This window comes from Meleagris gallopavo, chromosome 27, assembly GCF_905368555.1.
Source record: "Meleagris gallopavo chromosome 27, MGAL_WU_HG_1.1, whole genome shotgun sequence".
In the NCBI taxonomy this organism is placed as follows: Eukaryota; Metazoa; Chordata; class Aves; order Galliformes; family Phasianidae; genus Meleagris; species Meleagris gallopavo.
This window is the reverse complement of record NC_139430.1, coordinates 686,226-701,750: the sequence shown is the minus strand read 5'-3', so window position 1 is coordinate 701,750 and position 15,525 is coordinate 686,226. Positions and strand designations below refer to the sequence as shown.

The following is a 15,525-nucleotide window of genomic DNA, read 5'->3' as shown; positions in this document are numbered from 1 at the left end:
CCCCCACCCCCCCGGCCCACGCCGTCCCGTCCGAATCCGGCCCCGTTCCGGGGCGGAGCCGCTGCGGGAGCGCTCGGGGCGCGGCGCTCAGCGGTACGGGGCGGCGGGACAGCGGGTTCTATGGGGTCCGATGGGGTTATGGGGTCCTGTGGGGTTGTGGGGTTATGGGGTCTTGTGGGGTTATGGGGTCCTATGGGGTTACGGGGTCCTATGGGTTCTTGTGGGGTTATGGGGTCCTATGGGGTTACAGAGTCCCATGGGGTCTTTGAGGTTATGGGGTTATGAGATTCTGGGGGTGGTGGGTCCTATGGGGTCCCGTGGGGCTGTGGAGTTAAGGGTCCTGTGAGGTCCTATGGGTTATGGGATCCTATGGGGTTCTGCGGGGCTTTGGGGGCTGTGGGTGCTCTGGGGTTCTGTGAGGTTATGGAGTCCTATGGGGTCCCGTGGGTCCTATAGGGTTCCGTGCGGCTGTGGACTTAAGGGTGCCAGGGGGCTCCATGGGGTTACGGGCTGCGTAGGGCTGTGGGTTTCGGGGGAGGGGGGGTCTGACGCTGTCCCCGCACAGCGCCTTGCGGTGCCATCTCTGGGGCCGCCCCGGCGATGCCGCTCCGCGCTGCCGCCCCCCCCCCCGTCCCCCTCCCCCTCCTCGTCCTCGTGGGTCCCGCAGCGCTGGCGCTCAGCTTCCCGCGGGACCTCGAGCCGCGCAGCGCCGTGGGGCTGTCAGGTGAGCGGGGACTCGATGGGGCCGCGATGGGGCCGCGATGGGGACGTGGGGTCACCCGCCCCCCCCCCACCCCCCCGCAGCCACCGCCGCCTATCCGCGCTTCGGGGGTCTCCGCGGGGACAACGGCAGCGCGGAGCTCGGGATCGGCTTCCAGCGAATGCTGCGCCTCAACGGGACGCTGCTGGTGGCCGCGCGGTGAGCGTGCAAGGCGCGTGCAACACGTGTGTGAGCAGCCGCTTGTGTGCTCGTGCAAGGGGTGTTTGTTCCCGTGCGTTTCTTTGCACGCGTGTTCACGCCGGTACTCACATCTGCCGGCTTGCTGTGTCGCTTGCACACGCTTGTGCAAAGTTCTGTCTTCTCGTTGCACGCTCGTGTGCTCTCGTGCATCGTTCCGTGCTCCTGTTGCACAGCGGTGCACGGCCACACGTCCCCCCGATGTGCCCCACAGGGACCACCTCTACGCCTTCGCTCTGGGGGGGGACCCGCGGGCGCTGTACCCACAACGGGTAATGGGGCGGGGGGGCAGCGGGAGGCAATGGGGGGAGTGGGGGGGAAAGGGGGGAAGGGGGGGGGGGTTAATGGGAAGTCGGGGGAGTGGAGCAGGGGGGAGCAATGGCGGGAGGATGTGGAGGTTGGGGGGAGTGGGGCAGTGGGGGGTTGGGAGGGGGGCAGCGGGGAGCAGAGGGGTTCGGTGCCACCCACTGTGTTCCCCCCCCCCAGAGCGTCACCTGGGAACCGCGGGACAGAGCCGGCTGTGCTGTGCGGGGAGAGGTGCAGGTGGGGGGGGGAGATGTGGGGTGGGGGGTGCATGCGGTGTACGGGGGATGTGGGGGGGTGGGGAGAGTGATGGGTGTGTGGGGTATGCGTGGGGTGCGAGAAGGGGGGGTGTGAGGTGGTGAGGTGGATGGGGGGTGGGGTTGTGGGGCTGTGGGGTGGTGGTGGGGTGGTGATGGGGTGGCGATGATGGGGTGGCGATGATGGGGTGGTGATGGGGCCGCCCCACAGGACGGCTGCCACAACCACATCCGTGTGCTGCTGCCACGTGATGCCCGGACCCTCTTTGTCTGTGGGACCAACGCCTTCAGCCCCGTGTGCCGCACCTACCAGGTGGGGGGGGACCTGTAGGGCAGAATGGGGCCCCACTGCGCTCTGCGGGACCCCACTGCACGCTATGGGACCCCACTGGGGCCGTATGGGATGGAGCCCCATCGGGGCACTATGGAACCTCTACTGGGCACTGTGAGGCCCCATGGGGCGCTATGGGGTCCTGCAGACGCTGACCCTACAGCAGGAGGGTGAGGAGCTGCCTGGACAGGCTCGCTGCCCCTTTGACGCACGGCAGAGCATCGCAGCCACTTTTGCTGGTGGGTGACACCGAGGGGACGTGGGGGTGTGTAGGGATGTGGAGATATGGGGGTGCGGGGATGTGGGGCGGGTGTTGCGCTGCCCGACTCACCATCCCCATGGTGCTGACCCCACAGATGACCGTCTGTACTCCGCTACCGTGGCGGACTTCCAGGCGAGCGATGCCGTCATCTACCGCAGCGTGCGTGGCCCGGCGCTGCGCAGCATCAAGTACAGCTCCCGCTGGTTGAGGGGTGCGTGGGGACATCGGGGCTGTGGGGCACTGCAGGTGTTGGGACACAGTGGTGCTGATGGCCGCCCTGTCCCCAGAGCCGCACTTCGTCCACGCGATGCCCCACGGAGCACACGTCTATTTCTTCTTCCGGGAGATGGCGGCGGAGCTGGGGCTGCCGGGGAAGGTGGGGCATTCATAACTATGGCTCCATGGGAGCAACTCCGACCCCAATCCAGACACTGAAGCTGACCCCACAGCTCTGGCCCTGACCCTAATCCTGACCCCGACCTGACCGCGACCCTTTCCCGTGCCGCTGTTCCCACCCCCACCACCTGGGGCGCTGTTCCCATCGCGGTGAGTGCAGCTCCCAGCCCCGCCGCTCGGGGGCGCTGTTCCCGCCGCAGGTGCCGGTGTCCCGCGTGGGCCGCGTGTGCCGCAATGACGCCGGCGGCTCCCCGCGGGTCCTGGAGCGGCGCTGGACGTCTTTCCTGAAGAAGCGGCTGCAGTGCGCCGTGCCCGGCGACGTCCCCTTCCACTTCGATGTCCTCGAGGCCGTCACTGCGCCCCACACTCTGCACGGACGGCCTGCGGTGCTGGCGGTGTTTGGGACACAGCGCAACAGGTATGGGGACAGCAGGGATGTGACTGCGGGGATGGGGGGATGTGGGGACATTGGGGACGTGGCTATGGGGATATGGGGATATGGGACATGGGGGATGTGGCTATGGGGATATGGGGACGTGGGACATAGGAATGTGACCTTGGGGATATGGGGACATAGGACACTGGGAACATGGCTTTGGGGAGATGGGATATGGGACATTAGGGACTTGGTGACACAGGGACATGGGGATATTGGAGACTTGGGAATATGGGGCCATGGGGACACAGGCACAGGACTTTGGGAATATGGAACTGGGGACATCGGGGACGTGAGCACAGGCAGATGGGGAAATAGGGACCCGGGTGCCCCCTTGGGGGTAGAGGCGACCTGAGCGCGGGGTGAGGGCAGACGTGGTGACAGGGCTGCATGTGGGGACACGGGGACTCGGAGGCCGGGGCCGCCGGGTGTCCCCAGGCAGTGCCCTGTGTCACCTCGCAGCATCCCGGGTTCGGCCGTCTGCGCCTTCTACCTGGCGGATGTGGAACGCGCCTTTGAGGGACCCTTCGCCGACCCCCGCGGAGCCGCGGCCCCATGGCCCCCAGTGCCCGAGCAGCGTGTGCCCCAGCCCAGGTGCCCCTGCGTCCCCTTAGCCGTGGCCCACTGTCCCTACAGCCGCGTTCCCGTGGCCGTATCCCTGTCCCCACGCCCCCATAACCGTGTCCCTATGTCCCCACGTCCATCTGTCCCCGTACCGTGCGCCCCTGTCCCCCACGTCCCCCCGTAGCCGCGTCCCCACGCTCATGTCCCCTCTCGTACCTCCATGTCCCCAGACCCGGTTGCTGTGCAGGGATGGGGTCGGCCGCTGCCGTTGTCACCTCTGGGGACATTCCGGATGAGACGCTGTCCTTTGCCAAAGAGCACCCACTGCTGCACGGGGTGGTGGCACCCGCCGGGGGACGGCCGCTCTTCACCCAAACCGGCACCAGGTGACGGGGACAGCGGGGTCGGGGACACGTGGGGCGGCCCTGGGGACACAGAAAAGGGACGCCGGGTGTCTCGGCGCACACAGGCTGACACAGCTGGCGGTGGATGTGGGCGCGGGGCCGCGGGGGAACCACACGGTGCTGTTTGTGGGGTCGGAGGACGGGCGGGTGCTGAAGGTGCTGACGGCCGCACGACGCCCCGGGGACAACGGGCAGCACGGTGACACTGCGGGACACGGGGATGAAAATGGGGACAACAACGGGGATGGTGGCACTGAGGCGGTGCTGCTGGAGGAGATCAGGCTGTATGAGGCCGGGAGGTGGGTGCTATGGGGTCATGTGGGGCATTGATGGGGGCTCTGTGGGTGCTATGGGGTCATGTGGGGCATTGATGGGGGCTCTGTGGGTGCTATGGGGTCATGTGGGGCATTGATGGGGGCTCTGTGGCTGCTATGGGGTCATGTGGGGCATTGATGGGGGCTCTGTGGGTGCTATGGGGTCAGGTGTGTGTGGTGGGGTTGGGTGGGGTACTTGGGTGCTATGGGTTCATATGGGTTGGTGGGGTTGGGTGGTTGCTATAGAGTCAGGGGGGTGTGGTGGGGTTGGGCGGGTGCTACGTGGGACTGGTGGGGGTAACGGGGCCATGTGGGTACTATGGGGCCCTGCGGGGCACCTCTGGGCACTACAGGGGTTGTGGGGTCTGCAGGTGCCGGGGGCCGCGCGGTGCCAGCCGGGTGTTGGGGTTGGAGCTGCACCCCGAAGGCCGAGAGCTCTTCGTCGCCTTCTCAGGGTGCATCGTGCGACTGCCCCTGAGCCGCTGCGCCCGGCACGGGCAGTGCCGCCGGTATGGGGACACGGGGGGCACGGGGGACCCCCCCACAACCCCACACTGAGTGCTGACCCCACACAGGAGCTGCCTGGCGGCGCGGGACCCCTACTGCGTCTGGCTGCCCCCCGGGGGCTGCGTCCCCTTCTCTGAGGACCTCCCGTGAGTGTGTCCCCTCCTCCCCAATGCGGTGTGGGGCTGCAGTGGGGCAGAGGTGACCCCAGTTCTTGGGCGTCCCATCCCTGGGGGTTGGGGGACCAATGTGTCCCCACTGTGTCCCCACTGTGTTCCCCAGGGACGGCTTTGAGCAGGACGTGGAGGGGTCCAGCGGGCTGACGGGGACCTGCCCAGGTGAGGGGACACTGGGGGACATCTGGGGATGTGGGGTCATGGGGGGATGCAGATGGCATCAAGGGGGGCAGCTGGGGACATGGGGACAGTGGGGGGGGTGGGGGCACAGAGGAGTATTTGGGGAGACTGGGAGATGTGGAGAATACTGGGGGCACTGGGAGACATCCGGGACCTTTGGGCACTGCGGGTGACACCAGGGGAACCTTTGGGACATACTGGGGGGGGACACGGGTGGTCCCAGACTCGACCCCGTTCTGCTCTCCCAGGCGCAGCGTCTGCAGGGGACAGGGATGGGGACAACGGGGACGTGGCCCACGGTGAGTGACACCCACACACTCCCTAAATGGGACAGCCCTGGGGCAGACCCTGAGTCTGGGAAGGGACACACGGACCAGGAGGGGGCTGTGGGGCAGGGAAGGGGCACGGGTGGAACCTTGGGGAGTGGGGGAGGGACGTGGGGTGGGAACGGGACCTAAAGGATGAGAGAAGAACCCCAAGGACCACGGGCTGGGGATGGGATAGGGGGATGTGGGGACAACGGAGGGACCTGGGGACAGGAGGGACGTGGGGGACACGGGAGGGGGAGAAGGACCTGAAGGACCACAGAGGGGGATGGGATGGGATGGGTTGCGATGGGGAGGGTGTGAGCAGGAGGGACGTGGGTGCCACCTTTGGATGCCACCTTTGGGTGCTGCCTGCAGGGGTCCGCGGAGCGGTGCCGGAGGCGGCGGTGCCGGTACCGGTGCTGGTGGGCTGCGTGCTGGGCGCCTTCCTACTGGGAGCGCTGGTGGCAGGACTGGGAGCCACCTGCACCCGCCGACCAGCGGCACCCAAAGGTGCCCCCGAGCCCCCCAGCCCGCGCCCCCCGCCCGCTCCGCGCCTCTACCCCCCGCTCCCCCCTCACGACGGGGCCTGGGACCCCCACCCCGAGCCGCCCAGCCCGGAGCCCAGCCCGGAGCCCCTCACCAGGACACCCCACGGGCTCAGCGCCCCGCAGCCCCCCGGCCCGGGACCCCCGCCCAGAGCCACCCCAGAGGGCTCGGGAGCCGCAGGGCGGTCGCTGCCCCCCCCCGGCCCTATGGCCAACCGGGTGCAGCCGGGTTCTGCCCCGTTGGCCCCATGGGACGGAGCCCCCCGGCGCCTCGACGTGCCCCCCGACAGCCCCCCCCCGCCCCGCCGGCCGCTGGCACAGAGACACTCCTCGGGGGGGGCGGGGAGACCACCCGGCGCAGCGCGGGGCCTCACCCGCATGTACTCACTGGGGGCTCCGGGGGGGGCCCCGCCGTGGGGTCCCCACGCCATTCCCCTGCAGCGCTCGCTCTCCATGAAGCCCCCCCTGCCACCCAAACCCCCCCCGCTGCCCTGAGCCCCTGCGGGGTCCCCCACGCTGCAGGGGCACAGAGGGCACTCTGTCCGCTCTCCCACCACCCCCGGCTGACAAGTGTCCCTACGGCCCCCCCACCCCTGGGATCCCTCATGTCCCCACACCCCCATTTTTCATTTTGTTCCCCCCTAATTTATTCAGCGCCGTGGGACCCCCGGGGGGGGGGTGTGCCCCAGGGCTGGGCTTGTCCTACCGTGTAGGGCAATTAAAACCGTGTCGGGCAATTAAAGAGACAATCAGTGCGTTCTGCTGTTCCTCGCGTGGCTCCGTTGGGGTGTGGGGGTGGGGGGCAGGGGCTGGGGGTGCTCCCGGGGGGGGAGGGGGGCGAAGGGCACAGAGATTGGGGCAGAAGAGAGAGCTGCTCCTGGTGGGGGGGTAGAAAACAGTCCAAAAATGTCTCAACGTTGAGATCTCCACGTTTCCAAATATGCAGAGTGGGAGCTGCCCCCCCGGGGGGGCTGCACGGATGTACAGAAGGCGGGGGGGACACGACCCCATCCCCTGAGCGGGGGGGGGGGCAGGCCCCGTGCCTGGCACAGAGCAACACTGGTCCTGTAAGGGCAGATTAAAGCAGTAATGCGATTTGCAGGAGGTGACCGGGGGGGGGGCAGGGAGGTTGCCCCTCACCCCACTGCCAGTGTGGGTTCGTTAATTCAGCCCTAACGAAGCCCCAGAACCGTGTGTTACCCACAGCAGTCACACCCTGAACTGCGTGTCAAACAGAGGATCTCCTCTGCCACCACCTACAGTCACAGAACTGGGACCAAAGGACAGAACCAACCCGCAGACTGCAAAGAGGAAAAAAAAAACCAACCAAACATTCCAGCAATGAAAACAACTGTTGTTAGAAAAGGTTTGGGCACTTTTAGAAAAGAACTGCTCAGTAAAAGAGTGACAGGCGTGTCTGCAGAGCTGGCCTGGCTCTTGCAGTGTGTGCAAGGCACGCTGTGGCACAGGGGGGGTCCATGGCACAGGGGGGGGGTCCATGGCACAGGGGGGGGGTCCATGGCACAGGGGGGGTCCAGCCCAGCCCCCACATCCCCAGCTCTCTTTGCTGTCTCAGCTGCAGCTGCCCCAGCAGTGCTGTTTCTGCTCCAGCCCCGCTCCCTCAGCCCAGCATTAGGAGCTGACAGACCCCGCAGCGCTGTCGGCCACCTGCTCCGTTCCCAACGTGGTTCTCTCGCTGTCCTCCGAGCTCACACAGCTGTGCACACCTTGCTGATGCTGTTCTGCTCCCCCTGTGCTGTGCTGGGCTGCTGCTGGGGCGCTTCCCCCTCGGTGCTGCCCTACGGAAGACGGAGCTGAGAGCTGCAGAGGCTGCACCACGCCAGGAAAGCCTGCAGAACAGCCACGCAGTGGAGCAGTGCGTGAAGGCCCACAGAGCACAGCTACGGTCTGAACAGCACCCAGCTGCTACGGCACAGAGAACAGCCACACAGGGGCCATTATGGGGATAAGAGCAGAGAAGAGCTGTGCAGGGCTCACCGCAGCCATGCCCCCATTCTGCCCCACGATGCCTTTGGCACCGGGAGCCCCACGTCCCCAGAGCTGCGGAGCAGCGCCAGGCAGGCAGCAGCACGCGGCCCTGAGGCTCACCTCGCTTTCCTCCACGTCGTTCCCATTTTGTTCTGCTTTCAGCCTCTTGGCCGGTGGCTTTTCTCCTCCTTCTGCATCGCCCCTGACCCCAGTTGTTGTCTCCTCTGCAGCCTGATCAGCAGCTACAACTACAGCTGGGAAACCAAGAGGTGACAGTAATGCAATTAGCAGCTGGGGCCTTCCAGAAGAGGAACGGAGCTGTTCTCAAACATTCCCTGTGCAGGCAGCCCCAGGACCAGCTCTGGGCACGTGCAACAGCCACAAACCCTCTGAGAAGTGTGTTTTAAACCTGATAACACGGGCCGTCTTCAGGCCAGCAGCAAGAACCCACCCAGCCCAGGAGAGACACACGGTGTGGGCACCGAGGGCAGCGACGCCCCATAGCTCTCCCTTTGTCTGCCCTCAACACAGAACGGGTTACAACCAGAGATTGTTTGTAGTAACTTGGCAAGCAATTCTGAGCAATTAACAGCTTTAGAGGATTGCTTTCCATTCCTGAGGCCTGCAAGCAGCCAGCAGCGACGTAACCCTTAACACTGGGGGAGAGCTCATTTCCTAATCCTTCTTCCTGCTCCGATATTAATCCACACCGGCACGCCGCCCTGGGGCACGCAGAAGGAATCTCAGGAGAGCAGGCCGGCGGGCGACACGCCCTGAGGAAATCCAAACACACAGCAGCAGCTCCGGAGCTCAGCGCTGCTCCACCCACCGCCATTCACACCTTGCATCCCCCAGCCCAACCCCCACGGCAGCCGCACACTGAAGGGGGGGGGGGGCTCGGATCTCTCTGGTTGAGGAGACCGCCGCGGCTCCGCGATTCTGCCCAGCTCTGGCTTCAGACGGAACTCAACGCAGCTCCCAGACCCCCTGGAACCGGGGAGCTCCAGTGCGCCCAGCAGCGCCCTCCCCGTGGCGGAGCGGAGGGAGCAGCACCGCCCTGCCCTGCCGGCCGCTCTCCGGGCGCTGCAGCCCAGGGAACCGTCGGCTCGCGGTCAGCTGCCGGCCCTCAGCTCCTACCTGCCGGCCCATCCCGCACGCTGATGACGCAGGGCTGGCCGAGGCCGGCTGGCTGCAGGCTGCCCAGGGCGGTGCTGTTGGTGACGACGGTGACGACGCGCTGCCCTCTGCTGCCCGCGGCATGGATGGGATCAGCTGCCAGCAGCTCCTCTGCGTCGCCTTGGGAAATGAGGTCAGTGCCAAAAGGAAAACAGAACAAAAAAGTCAGCGTTTCCGCCTCTCTTCCTTGAATTGAAACCCAAGCCGGGTGGCTGAGCTCGGGTACAACCTGGAAATACAGCAAGCCTTAGTGAGAGTGGGGAAACAACACAGCGTGCTGGGTGCGCGTAAAACATTTCACAGAGCAAAAAGCTTTCTCTGCAGATTAGCGAGATCAAAGCATTAGCATGCCAGCAAATTAATTACGAGGACTGCAGCTGGAAGCAGCTGGTAAGCAGATCTTCCTTAATGACCCTTCCCCAGCTCTAAGGGTGATGATGGCAGCTGCTGCCCCACGCTCGCACGGGGCTGTGAGCAGACAGCAGGATGTGATGGGCACGGCCTGCAGCTCCCCTGTGCCCCGAGGCTGCACAGCCACAGGGAATGGGGGCAGCGGGTGCTGCTGTGCGCTGGGAGCAGAGGGGAAACATCTGAGCACAAGGGCTGAGGACCTCTGTGGCACTCACAGAACTGCGGTTACCTCCAGGTTCTGAGGCACTGAGCTGTGGGGAAAGAAAGAAATTCCAAAGGGGAAGGGTGATGTGAACTTTGACTGCCACACTCCTAAACGCGAAGTGATTCAAAGGTCAGACAAGGCCCTTTCTGCCCCCTCGGTTCAGTGAGGGAAAGTACAGCTACTGCTGCAGCGATCTGAATGCGATAAGCACATCTCAGTTCCCAAAACAATGCTCCTTCCTCCAATTGACCACAGCGATTCCTATTCAAAGGCAGACTTTGTAAGAATGGAGCAGGAAATTTGAGGTTAAAGGGTGCAAATGGTCCTTTATTGGCACGCACACAACCTACAACCACCCCACAAAGTGGAAAATCAGCATTAAAAAAGATCCTGCACCTCACCCAGCACCACAGGGGAGCCCTTCCCTCCCTGCAGCCCATCTGCTGCCCTCGCCCCTCGATTTTAGGAAGGTTTTGGAAGGACTGATTCGCAAAGAACGCTCCCAAGGCCGTGGGCTGCACACACAGCTTGCAGCAGCCCACAATCGGATTCCTCCCACCGGCTGAGCGCTTATTTCCCCGTAAAAACCCCTCCAGGAGTGCGGGACTATTCTTAGCTGTAAAAGGGTTAAAGGGGACGCCGGCGGTGATTCCGGCAGCGCAGCCGCTGATGCCCTCTGGTGAGAAACGAGGAGCGCAGCACGGAGAGGAGCGCCGCTGGGTCCGCGGGGACCGAAGGTCGGCCGGGATCTGAAGAGCGCGGCGTCAACGAGCGATGCGCGGCCCCACAACCCGGGCCGGCTCACGCGGGACGAGGCTGCGCGGCCCCACGCGGCTCCACGCGACCCCACGCGGCCGGCGTTCAGCGGCCCGTCCCGTGTGATGGGAAAGGAGCAGCGGTTTGGATTTCCCCAAATATAATTAATGACAAACGCTGGAATTACCCCAAGCCCCCCTTTGGGCTCAGCCTTAACTGAGTGCTTTCCCACCAAAGCGTGGCTTACAAAGCAATGAGGAACCGAATTACTTCCATCTAACACAGGAGCAATGGGTAACACGCACATCCCATAGGGCTGCTTATTCTGCAAGGACTTTTCCCTCTTCTCCTTCCTCAGCATTTACAGAACGTGCGCCCAGCTCCTTCACAACCAACAGAGAACAAAGCAAACACCCCCAACAGCGCTGCAGTGCTGAGGGTTTTGCACAGGCAACAGCCGCCATTCCTCTGTTGCAATCATCCCAATCCATCTTCTCAGGCTCTGGAGCAGCCCCACAGCTGAGCTCAGCAGAGCTCTGCACACACGGCAGATCCACCCCTCCTGCACTGGCTGGGAATCACCCAGCAAAAAGAGAGAAAACGGAGATGCTCCGTGGCCAGAAGCCAACACCTGCTGTGTGTGGCGACAGCTCGCTGCCCCTCCTGCACCAAACATCCACCTGCCCTCTGCTGTGAGCGCTCCGCACCCCTACCAACCCACACAGGGACGCTCCCACACAGCCACGTGAGATCTCACCTTTGGTGTTTGCTGCACAGATGAGACCAGCGAGGCTGAGGACATCCCCAGCTGTAAGAACAAACGGTGAGCTGACGCTCAGGGCGCTGCTGACGGGATCTGCTTTCCCTGGTTGTGCATCCACCTGCTGCTGCATTGCTTCCTGGGGAGGAGATGGGAGCTGTGCGATTCCTTCCTGTGCTGAGCAGGAGGACTCTGCACCCTGCAACCCCAGCCCAGGGGCGGATGATCTCCTCTCTGCAGCACATCAGTGACAGCAATGCAGAAGGTGTGCAGATCTGCCGTGTCACACCGACACGCTGAGAGCTCGGAGCCGCCTCGGCGCTCCAATCCAAGCATCAGAGAAAGATTCCCTCAGGAACATCTGCTCAGTTCTCCCTGCAGCTTTGTGTCAATCACCAGCAGGTTCCTCCCCCCTCAACCTACCTGCAGGATCACCAGGGTCTCCGGATCGTTCTTGTCCAAAGCAATGTCAAAGGGTGATTTATCAAACTTGCTGAAGGCGTGGACATCAGCTCCATATCTGACGAGCAGCTCCACCACGTCCCGGTGGTTGTGTTCTGCTGCCCAGTGTAAAGCAGTCATTTTCAGCATGTCCTTGGCATTCACATCAGCCCCGTTCTGAAAGAGGAACGCGGCCCATCAGGGTGCTTCCACAGCACAAAGCACTGAGAGCAGCAAGAAACCCCTCAGAGCTCAGCCACGCTCTCAGCCTCAGCCATTCCTGTCTGGGTGTTCTGCCAAAGACACAGAACTCTGACACGGTCAGTAAGGAGAAAACACTCCGAAAGAGCAGCTCTGATAGAGGCTGAGCATCACAGAGAATAAACGGCATACAAGGAGTCAGGGAAATAATTAAGACCCGTGTCCAACAGGATGATTCCTCTTCTCTTGCTGTCCAAAAGCAGCACCCGCGCTGGGACACCGAGCCCCGTGCAGACCAGCCTTCAGTCACACCTAATTCACTATACTCACCCTAATTAACAAGTCTACAACGTGGGCGTGTCCGTCAGCCGCAGCCATGTGCAGGGGGGTCCGGTCCACTTTGGTCCGCGCGTCTCTGCTGACGCCGGCGCGGAGCAGCACCTCGGCCGTGGAGTAATGGCCGTGCTGGGCCGCCAGGTGGAGCGGGGACGTCCCGAGCTGCGTTTGTTTGGAACAGCGAGCGGTAAGGGGCTGCGTGCCCAAACACTGCTCCCCTCCAGCCCGACGCCTTCCCGCAGCTCTGGCTCAGCTCCAAAGCGTGCAGTCCCTTTTTACACCGGAAGGATTGGTTTGATTTTGGAGTTTTGGGTTTTCTTTCTTTAAAGAAAACGGCACCCACCCCAGGTGACCTCCCTGGCTGAGAAAGCCACACCACTGAGCGCAGAGCTCCCGAGGACACCTGAGAGCTCTGCCGTCCCTCCGTGCCATACCCAGTCCGTGGTGAAGGGAGCGCCGCTGGCCATCAGCGTCCGCACTTCGTCATCTTCGCCTTTGCGCGCCGCTTCCAGCAGCTGCTTCCCCAGCTCCACCAGAGACATCTTCATACATGGGAGCACGGAGCTGCCCCAAGCTGCTTCCAGAGGGGGCAGCGAGGAATGGAACGCAAAGCAATCAGCAGAGGCAGCGAGGCAGAGGCCGTTTAAAAGCACAATTCAGGTCTGTTTGTCCAACGAGCGGACGCACAGAGCAGCCCAACAGGCAGGGAGGTTCGGTGCCTATCAGGCATCAATTCTGCACATGGAACACAGGGCAGGCAAAACGGGGCTCAGCCCAGCACAGCCCCACTTACCCCAGCAGCACCTCGTTCAGACACAGCGCCGTGCCCATGTGGCTCCAGGTCCGAGAGCAGAACCTAAGGAAGCAAGTGAGGCTGCTCACATTTACTGCACAACATCAGTTTGGTTTTCAAAGCGCTGTAAGAACAGCATTTAACCTCAGAGAGGCTCCCCCAACCCCAGCCCTGCATTGATCCCTCATAGAGAGAAAGCAAACCTCCAAACTCCAGCCAAGGTCAGAAAAGGAGCAGAACCCAAATGCCACCAGCCCTGCAGTCAGTCCAGCAGACAACGGCGTCTCTATTGATCCCAAACCACGCCAGCACCCAACCATTATGGCAGCACAGAGAACCACTGCATTTTCCCCCACATCAGGGTTACACTGGCATGCCACTCTGTGAAAGACCAACTTTAAAGCCCATCCATTCACTCTCAGACAACACTCTAATTGTCTACAAACACACAGCCGTGCAGGCAGGTCCTGGGCCATGCAGGGCAACAGCGATTCCAACTGCATTGAGGCCACAATGCAACATCTTTTTATTTCCTTCAACTGCAACTCTATGAAACTGCTGGAAGCTCTAAGAGGGCCTGCTTTTAAATGAAGAATTCAAAAGTGAAGCACTGCAGCACTGCACACAGAGCCACCAGGAGGCCCTGCAGTAAAGCCAAGCACAAACCTCACCCCCACCTCTCACTGGGCACTGTAGCCTTTGGCAGCTCTAAAATCACATCTTGCTTTGTAAGTCTGCTTTGGGAAGAGCTGTGAATTTAAGTGTTCAGCTGGAACATACAATGCTTGAGGTTGGGAACCAGGAGAGGTTTGGCTCACTATCATGAATGCATCAGTGTGGGCTGGGGGCTGAGCTGCTGGAAAGGAGCTCTGTGGAGGAGCTGTGGGTGCTGGTGGCCAGCAGGCTGACCACGAACCAGCAGCGTGCCCTGCTGGCCAAGAAAGATAATGGTTCCCTGGGCTGCAGTGCTCAGAATGGGGCCAGCAGGGCAGGGCGGTGCTGCTCCTCTCTGCTCTGCCACGGGGAGAGAAAGGCTGCAGCGCTGAGCCAGGCACGGGGCTCCCCAGTTCAGGGCAAACTGGGAAGTACTGGGAGAGCCCTGCAGAGATGGTGGGGCCTTAGCACCTCCTCATGGGAGCCCTGGGACTGTTCACCTGGAGAAGAGCTGGCTGAGAGGGGGCTGATCAGTGCTGATCTGAAGGGCGGAGGTCAGGAGGAGTGCTGGGCTCTGTTCAGCACCAGGATAAGGGGCGGTGGGCACAGCCTGGAGCCCGGGGAATTCTGTCTGAACATACAAACTTCTGCGCTGGGAGGAGAACGGCACAGAGCACAGAGGAATTGAAGAGAGCTTTGGAGAGATCCAACCCCACCTAGACTCAAATCCTGCTGCAGGGAACTGCTTTGGGGAGGGGTTTGGACCGGAGGACCTCCAGGAGTCCCAACCCCGCAGTTGTGGGATCCTCTGAACGCTGCAGCTCATAGGAACCACCGCAGAGCCCCAACCACGGCGCTTTGTCACACAGTCACCTCCCTCAGCGCTCACCTATGGGGCCGGACCGAACCGTAGAGATCCCCATCACTCCTCAGGGCGGACGGGCCCTCACTGCCCCCACCCCGAGAGCTGAACCAAACCCCTGAGGACCCCCATGAGAGATCCCTAAAGCCAACCCACACCTCATTATCCTCCCAGCACCCGTCCCTCAGCGTCCCCTCACACCTAAAGCCGCCCCGTCCCCTCGCAGCTCCCCCAGCCCCACTCACGCTCCGCTCGTCCCCCCCGGCTCTCAGCCGTCCCCGCCCCCCTTCCTCCCCCCTCACGGCGGTTCCCGCCCCTTCCCGCCGCGCGCACGCAAAATGGCCGCCGCGGAGGGATACGGCGCGAAGCGACCAAAGAGTCCGCAGAGGGCGGAGGGAGGAAGAGGGGGTCTGCAGCGGGCACGAGGTGGTCTGAGGGGTTCCTCCTCCTCCTTCCTCCTCCTTCTTTTTCCTCTTTCTTCCCGACCACACGGCGGGAGAAAGGTGGCGATAATCCGAGGTGCCCAGCGGGGATTATTTTCTCGAGCGGAAGGATCTCATTCTACCTCACGCAGAGGGAGCGATGCGTCCGCATAGTTCCGGCGGAGGCGTTTGGCGCCAACTATAAAAGGGCGGCGGCGGCAGTTCTGTGAGAGCTGAGCTGTCCTCGGCGCAAGTTGTGTCTGTTTGGGGTAGTCGGGGTTCAGAAATGTGTAATTTTTGTCTGTTATATATATATATATATATATATATATACATATATATATTTTTTTTTTAAGCTCGTATGTTTTACTGCTGGCTGTAATGATGCTTCTGTGTGTTCCTGATCTCCCTGCCCTGTGTTCTCTGCTCCCATTCCTCCCTCCCCTGCTTTGTTCTCCTGTCAGTTCTCTGTGCCTCCAGGCAAAGTGAGGCGTTGTTTGTTTATTTTTAACCCGAAGTGATGATTTACGATTGAAGTGGGTGCAGTGTCTGAATCCTGGAGGTGATCTGGGTAGGGGGGA

General features: G+C 62.6%; 2 protein-coding genes across 5 annotated transcripts; one reads left to right on the top strand and one right to left on the bottom strand.

Moving 5' to 3' along the window:
- Positions 1-34: 34 nt before the first annotated feature.
- SEMA6C (semaphorin 6C) lies at positions 35-6,698 on the top strand. Its single transcript, XM_085210104.1, has 17 exons — positions 35-93; positions 566-724; positions 805-919; positions 1,173-1,230; positions 1,730-1,831; positions 1,998-2,088; positions 2,206-2,322; positions 2,399-2,487; positions 2,708-2,925; positions 3,406-3,537; positions 3,738-3,893; positions 3,977-4,210; positions 4,597-4,734; positions 4,801-4,878; positions 5,012-5,067; positions 5,334-5,384; positions 5,769-6,698. Exons 2-17 carry the CDS (start codon positions 601-603, stop codon positions 6,431-6,433), a joined length of 2,424 nt encoding a protein of 807 aa, XP_085066230.1. The 5' UTR covers positions 35-93; positions 566-600; the 3' UTR covers positions 6,434-6,698.
- A 573-nt stretch (positions 6,699-7,271) lies between these two features.
- On the bottom strand, positions 7,272-14,820 carry GABPB2 (GA binding protein transcription factor subunit beta 2). 4 transcript variants are annotated; one of them, XM_010723991.4, is made up of 9 exons: positions 14,768-14,820; positions 13,007-13,069; positions 12,648-12,787; positions 12,208-12,375; positions 11,659-11,853; positions 11,233-11,374; positions 9,065-9,223; positions 8,048-8,181; positions 7,272-7,737 (listed from the first exon to the last, which is right to left on the bottom strand). In XM_010723991.4, the coding sequence occupies exons 3-9, from the start codon at positions 12,759-12,761 to the stop codon at positions 7,648-7,650; spliced, it is 1,002 nt and encodes a 333-aa protein (XP_010722293.1). In that variant the 5' UTR covers positions 12,762-12,787; positions 13,007-13,069; positions 14,768-14,820; the 3' UTR covers positions 7,272-7,647. The 4 variants fall into 4 exon arrangements, with proteins under 4 accessions (XP_010722293.1, XP_085066234.1, XP_085066235.1 ...); XM_085210108.1 differs by having other exon boundaries at positions 7,272-7,732; positions 14,768-14,815; XM_085210109.1 differs by having other exon boundaries at positions 7,272-7,732; positions 12,648-12,790; positions 14,768-14,800.
- Between the last annotated feature and the right edge of the window lie 705 nt (positions 14,821-15,525).

Excerpts from the sequence above, each read along its gene's own strand:
- SEMA6C (XM_085210104.1), top strand. The coding sequence starts at position 601 with ATGCCGCTCCGCGCTGCCGCCCCCCCCCCCGTCCCCCTCCCCCTCCTC. Across the intron at positions 3,538-3,737 it reads CAGCGTGTGCCCCAGCCCAG|ACCCGGTTGCTGTGCAGGGA; the intron begins GTGCCCCTGCGT and ends CCATGTCCCCAG. Across the intron at positions 4,879-5,011 it reads CCCTTCTCTGAGGACCTCCC|GGACGGCTTTGAGCAGGACG; the intron begins GTGAGTGTGTCC and ends TGTGTTCCCCAG.
- GABPB2 (XM_085210108.1), bottom strand. The coding sequence starts at position 12,761 with ATGAAGATGTCTCTGGTGGAGCTGGGGAAGCAGCTGCTGGAAGCGGCG. Across the intron at positions 11,375-11,658 it reads AGACCCTGGTGATCCTGCAG|GAAGCAATGCAGCAGCAGGT; the intron begins GTAGGTTGAGGG and ends TCTCCTCCCCAG. Across the intron at positions 8,182-9,064 it reads CGTGCGGGATGGGCCGGCAG|CTGTAGTTGTAGCTGCTGAT; the intron begins GTAGGAGCTGAG and ends TTGGTTTCCCAG.